Raw genomic sequence first — 6,290 nt, 5'->3', positions numbered from 1 at the left:
GTCAGCGGAGACAACCGCAAAATTGGCACTAAAACATCCAAGGAGGTCAACAACAATAATAAGGGAGGCTACACCTCACCACGAGTCCATCAATTTAACTAGATCTATTCTCTTTGATGTTATCAGACGATCACCGCGTGGATCTGGAACAGGCCCGTCAGGTTGGCGCTTTGAGCATTTGAAAGTGCTAATTGAAAATGATTTCACTGCTGATTGCCTCTTCTCTGCCTGCACTGCCATCGCTCATGGGATACTTCCTGAAATAGCTACCAAGCTGTTGTCTTCTTCCCGGTTAATTGCTATCCCTAAGCCAAATGGCGATGTGAGACCCATTGCTATCGGAGAATGCATTCGCCGAGTAACCTCGAGAGCCATCTGTGTGCAAATGAAAAACAGTTTTGCCAGCTTCTTCTGCCCTATCCAGCATGGAGTTTCCACAGAGAATGGTTCAGAGTTAATTATTCACCATATTGAGCTGATGCTGGAACACAACCCTGATTGGATTGTACTGAAGTCCGATGTAAAGAATGCATTCAACTCTATCAACAGACATCACCTGCTCAACGAGCTACGCCAGTCCTTCCCTGAGCTATACAATTACGCATCACAGATGTATGGTGGATTCAACTCACTAGTCTTCATGGAGGGTGGTACAGCAGTCGCTATTTCATCGGAAGAAGGCATCCACCAAGGCGACCCTCTTGGTCCAGCCTTGTTTGCCACAGCAATTCATCCAATTCTGAGGGATCTCCAGGAAAGATTTCAAGAAATTCATATCCTAGCTTACCTTGACGACGTGTTTCTATTGGGTCATCCGGACAAAACCTTGGAAGCTTTCCAGAATCTAAAGGATATGTTCCTTTCTGGCAGTTTATCCGTCTCAGACTCCAAATGCGAGATCTTCAGTCCTTCAGGTACCATCAATACCGCTAATACTTACGTTCAAGTAACATCTGAGGGCTCAATGTTCCTCGGAACTCCCATCGGTTCTACTGCTTTTGTTGAGTTTTCTTGCTCTCAGATCGTTCAGTCAGGGTCTTCTTTGTGTGACTATCTTCCAAAATTAAATGACCCTCAAAGTGCTCTCCTGCTCCTTCGTCATTGTCGCGTGCCGAAGCTAGACCATCTGGCCCGGACTGTACATCCGAATAATATTAGGAAAGCTGCTTCTATCCACGACTCTATGACGCGCGCAACATTTTCACAAGTACTAGGCTTCCCCGAGTTGGTTCTTCCATGGGAGCAAATATCACTGCCAGTACGTCTGGGTGGATTTGGTATGTCATCCCTGTCGTCCACCTTCAAACTCGGTTACGTGGCTTCATGGATACACTCACTTGCTGAGCTCCCACTTCGTTTTCCTGCTGTAATACCCATGGTTGACAACGTGGTTGACCATCAATTTGGTTCAGTTGGTGATGCTCTTGCCAAGTCCATACCTCCTGACAAGCTTCTGTCTGACTATCTGGCAAATCCTAAGAAACTTCAAAGCAGACTTTCAAATCAGTTCTTTGCAGACCAACTACAACTTTCATTAAATAACTCTGCTACGGCTAGAGATGCCTCTAGGTTATATTCCCTACAGGGAAAAGGAGCTGGAGCGTGGCTAAATGCAATCCCTGCAACACAAGGTTTCGCATTCAAACCCTGCGATTTTCGCTTGGCGTCGCTTGTGAGGCTTGGATTGTCCATCTCTCTGTCACATTGGTCAGAGGCATGCAACTGCAGTGCACCACTGGATGACAGCGGATACCACCTACTCACATGCAAGACCGGTGGAGGCCCTATTTGGTCTCACGAATCAATTGCTGGGGTGTGGTCTGAGTGCCTCAGGAGCCTCCAAATCCACCATCGACGGGAGCCAAGGAACAGATATGTCACTTCAGATTGCAGGCCTGACATTGTCATGTTCGATTCTGAATCAGCTTCCAACCTCGACCTGGACATCTCTCTAGCCCACCCTTGGAGTGCGGATGCATTTCCAAGCTCTGCTGATAGAACAGGCGTCGCTGCTAAACAACGAGAGAATAGGAAGGCGGCAAAATACAGCCAACAAAAGCTCCCTGGGACTTCAGTTCTCAAAGCCATCCCCTTGGTATTCGAACATTTCGGTGCATGGGGAGAAGAGGCCAGGAACTTCTTGCGAAAGCTAGCAGCTTTCTCATCAGACGAAGTTGGTCAGCCAAACGCACCGGAATTTGTGGACTTCTGGCGTAAACGATTTTCAGTGCAGCTGCAAAAGTGCAACGCACGGGTCATTCAGAAGAAATTGAATGTGTTGTGTGGTGGGTGTCAGATTCCCGAGTCACTCAGCACTCAATTCTTTTATCATTAGTGTACTTTTAGTTGTCTCTTTTGCCTCAGAAAATATGTATACACTTACCTATGAACACTATAAAGCATTTAGCTTTAGTCGAGTAGTTTCTGCTGTGATGTATGATAGTGTGATTGTAAGAAATAAATGATTCTTGACAGACAGACAGACAGACAGTGCACATAATAGGTCTCTTACATTTCATCACATGCATTACTAGCGTGAGGGACTGAGAGACAGCAAAGCAGAGAACACAGCCAGACAGCGAAGCTGACTACGTAATGATGGGACGGTTGCATTTTTAGTACATATTCCTTGCCATCATTATTAATTAGTGTAACATTGGTTTCATCTTGCTCTAGCTCAGGGTGCACACGTACACCTGAAGTCTCATCTTGATGTCTGCACTGTCACGTACTATGCAAGCCGACGTACAACTATATGACGCGTTGCGTTAATTATCAGTAATGAGCCAATCTAATTAGAACCGATACTCTTGACACTTCAGCTTTCAGTTGGCTTGCAGCAACGTACGTGTTGCTGTACTGTACACTATTTCGACTAATCTACAAGAACGATCGAACGTCGTCGCCATTCTGTGCAGCACGCGCATCATGTCCAATCCTCTGATTACCGTATTTGGTGCAACCGGCGAACAAGGTGGTTCAGTCGCCCGTTCTCTGTTACAAAAAGGAGGATGGAGAGTGCGTGGAGTCACTCGAAACCCTGACTCTGATAAGGCCAAAGCACTCAAAGCTCTAGGAATTGAAGTGGTGAAGGCATCGCTTGATGACAAGGCAAGTGTAAAGGAGGCTGTTCGCGGCTCACACGGAGTTTTCCTTGTCACTAATTTTTGGGAGCTCTTGGACGCTGCACGTGAAACAAAGCAAGGCAAAGATGCAGCAGATGCCTGTGTGGAAGAAGGAGTGAAGCACTTGATTTATAGCGGTCTGTCTCCCGCTAAGAAACTGTCGGGATTATCTGTTCCTCACCTTGATGCTAAAGCTGAGGTCGAGGACTATCTTCCTACCATTGGAATTCCCTACACAAGCGTGCGTTATCCTTTCTATTATGAGAATTTGGCTGGAGGATTCGGATTAACTCAGAAGCAAGAAGATGGAAGCTTCCTAATTGTTATCCCCATGGAGACACACCCTTTGTATGCCATGTCTGTTGCAGACGGTGGACCAGCTGTGGCAGAAATTTTTAAAAATCGAGATGAGTATATTGGGAAGCTAGTTGGACTGGCAGCTGACTACAAGCCTGTTGGTCACTATGCAGCTATGATCACCAAACATACAACAAAAACATTCAAACATGCTGATGTACTGCAGTAATTAATTGTTTTATTTTACATACTGTAGTCATACTTAATAATTTGCGTAATTTTTGTGTGTGGCAGAAGTTGACAAGTGAGGAGTTTGCTGCTTTTGGCTTTCCAGCTGCTGATGAAATAGCAAACATGTTCAGATATTTCCAGACTGATCATTTCCACCGTCTGAAGGATGTTGCTCTAACTAAGAAACTGAATCCTTGTGTTCAGTCATTCGAAGATTGGGTGAAGGCGAATAAAGAGAGATTTGAGAGCATGTGATTGCATGCTTTGCGTTAGACCATTGAACAATAAATGCTTGTTGTGCTTGTTGACAACATGTTGTATTAGTTAATTGAGTTGGAAGTGTTGATCATGAATACAAACTGGTGCTTGTCTCTATCACATACATGCCAACACCTACAATCACAAATAAAATTGTGGGGGTACGCCATATGCATATTGTATATTATACTAAGTAGAGCAGACCGGTCACGTGACCTACTGCAACTGACCAAGTAAATAATGAAACTTATTTTTAATGTAAGTAATTTAATGTTTGATTAAGTTAAATAAAATTTACTGTACAACTGATTTTGCACTGGTTAGGATTAGACCAAACCAAATCAACAAAATATTAATTAATTAATTAATTAATCTGATGTTATTTTAGGCTGGTTCAGTATGACACAAATGCTCATGAATCCGTATGCAGTCAGGGCTTCAACATTAGAGACAAAAAACGTGTAAATGTGTGAGCAAACCACCTTGCAAATGCAGAAATAGCTGAAACTGCCATTGCTAACTCAAACTACCAACGCGTTACACACAGGAAATGTAAAACTAGACCCTACATTGCAAAAGCACTTCGTGTATAAGTCTCTCATCAAAGCATGTCCCATCATTCTCGAGCCATGTTCTCACCTCCAGCTGCAGTGTAAATTCCAAGCTCCTACATTAGAAAAAACACAAATTTCAAATATTTAATTCAATAAATTTTAATTAAAACAGATCTTACCCTGCATTCCTGCTGCATTGTGCATGGAAACAGAAAGTTACTTAGCAGACAATCTTTGATGAACGACTCCTGCCATAGAAAGTATTTTACGACCTCATCACTACCCACGTGCACAAACTCGACACACCTCCACTAGTCCCTTCTGTTTCTCAACGTAGTTGCGGATTTTAGTGCGCCAGTAGCATGGAAATAGGCACGTCAACACAACTGCGTGTAATAGAGAAACGAGGCTATTTCATTAGGCATCGACTGAGTCCAGATTTGTGTCGAACTCACGTATTTCTCCGCTGTCGGTACAGCTACAAATTCCATGCTTCCACTGGCTCATTTTACTTCAGTAGGAAAACCAATAAGAGGCTTTTGCTGAACGTGGGTAAGCTACTCAAACAGATCCAAACACGTGACTTGATGCACGTGACACTTGACTTGATGCACGTGACAATCTTTGTCACATTCTTTGCGCCATTTTAGCTTTCAGCCACAGAAGTTTTAATTTTATTAAATATTGTCGTTTAATGTTATTATTATATCATTACATTTAATTAAGGTATACTAGATCAAGAGGACATACTACTTTACTTAGAGGTACACGACTAAACTTTTGGCAGATAGATAAGAGTCATACAGACCTGCAAGTACCGGTAGTCTTGTGCCCAGGCCCTCATGCGGTTACCGCGTGCTTGAATTTTAGAATACAACGCAATAAAAGATGCGCATGCGTGCGTGAAGGTGCTTCTCACCAAAATCAACAATCTCTCAGATGAAACGTCATGATACAACCCCTAGCAACCGTTACCTGCAGACTTCTACCATAATGGAAAAATAAAGATAAAGCATTGAATGTCCTGTGTGGGCGTGTTAGTACCCGTATGTTTCTTTCAGACTCATCATTGCTGGTTAGTAAGGAAGACCGATACCTGTGCACTTTTCAAGGTAAGAATTGTGAGACATATGGTAGCAAGTTGTGATTTATTCACTAAAGCAAACCGGGACCTCAAACTTATCGTGATGTGTTTCTTTTCTATTTATTATTTGTCTAGGACACTTGTGAAACTTAGTTAGGGTAGCGCTGGATTCCTTTGCTTGACGGTACACATGTTTCGAACCGAAAATGAGTGCGATTTCTAAGTCGTCTAGCCTCTGCTTTGGAAAAGTTTGTCATACATAGTATGAGGAGACGCTACACCTGCGGTGAGCATGGGGCACTGGCACTCTTCTCAGCACTGATTTCATAGTTGCGGTTTTTTAAATTGTGCTAAGCAGCCAAGTGCAGTACCCTGCAAAAACCCAAAATGCAGTCAGTAAATGTGCAGCCTTGTTCATGAAATTCATCATACGAATTCGGCAAAGGTTCCTCCAAAGGTTCTCTCAACCTATCCATGTTTGCCACTAATAATAATAATAGTCTATGGCTGTGTGAAGAACTTCATGCTCCAAGGCAACCCTGTAGAAGGCTGAATTCTGAGTGATACAATCCAGTATCTGTTGCTCCTGCTCTGAGCACCAGTCATGAACATGAGCACCAGTCGGTGTTGCCTAGACGGCCCTGATTTGGTTCCTCTAAATGTTTGGTCTCTAATGCACTATCGTCTTCTCCACATAAGAGTTTCAAGCTCGTCTGAGTCTACCTTAGGTTCCTATAAGTA

The 6,290-nt window shown here is 43.4% G+C and overlaps 2 protein-coding genes across 2 annotated transcripts; both read left to right on the top strand.

The window, feature by feature from the left end:
- The first annotated feature begins 1,765 nt into the window (after positions 1 to 1,765).
- LOC134189108 (uncharacterized) lies at positions 1,766 to 2,479 on the top strand. Its single transcript, XM_062657340.1, has one exon. It carries the CDS (start codon positions 1,907 to 1,909, stop codon positions 2,333 to 2,335), a length of 429 nt encoding a protein of 142 aa, XP_062513324.1. The 5' UTR covers positions 1,766 to 1,906; the 3' UTR covers positions 2,336 to 2,479.
- Positions 2,480 to 2,818: 339 nt separating this feature from the next.
- On the top strand, positions 2,819 to 4,031 carry LOC134188840 (nmrA-like family domain-containing protein 1). The gene is made up of 2 exons (XM_062657044.1): positions 2,819 to 3,639; positions 3,717 to 4,031. The coding sequence occupies exons 1-2, from the start codon at positions 2,929 to 2,931 to the stop codon at positions 3,906 to 3,908; spliced, it is 903 nt and encodes a 300-aa protein (XP_062513028.1). The 5' UTR covers positions 2,819 to 2,928; the 3' UTR covers positions 3,909 to 4,031.
- Positions 4,032 to 6,290: the final 2,259 nt, after the last annotated feature.

This window comes from Corticium candelabrum, chromosome 13 (genome assembly GCF_963422355.1).
Source record: "Corticium candelabrum chromosome 13, ooCorCand1.1, whole genome shotgun sequence".
NCBI lineage: Eukaryota > Metazoa > Porifera > Homoscleromorpha > Homosclerophorida > Plakinidae > Corticium > Corticium candelabrum.
Note: the sequence above shows the minus strand (reverse complement) of the source record. Positions and strands in the feature narration are given on the sequence as shown.

What these genes read in the sequence shown, in the direction of transcription:
- LOC134189108 (XM_062657340.1), top strand. Translation starts at nt 1,907, where the DNA reads ATGTTCGATTCTGAATCAGCTTCCAACCTCGACCTGGACATCTCTCTA.
- LOC134188840 (XM_062657044.1), top strand. Translation starts at nt 2,929, where the DNA reads ATGTCCAATCCTCTGATTACCGTATTTGGTGCAACCGGCGAACAAGGT. An exon ending in AAACATTCAAACATGCTGAT is followed by an intron (nt 3,640 to 3,716) that starts GTACTGCAGTAA and finishes TGTGTGTGGCAG; the next exon opens with AAGTTGACAAGTGAGGAGTT.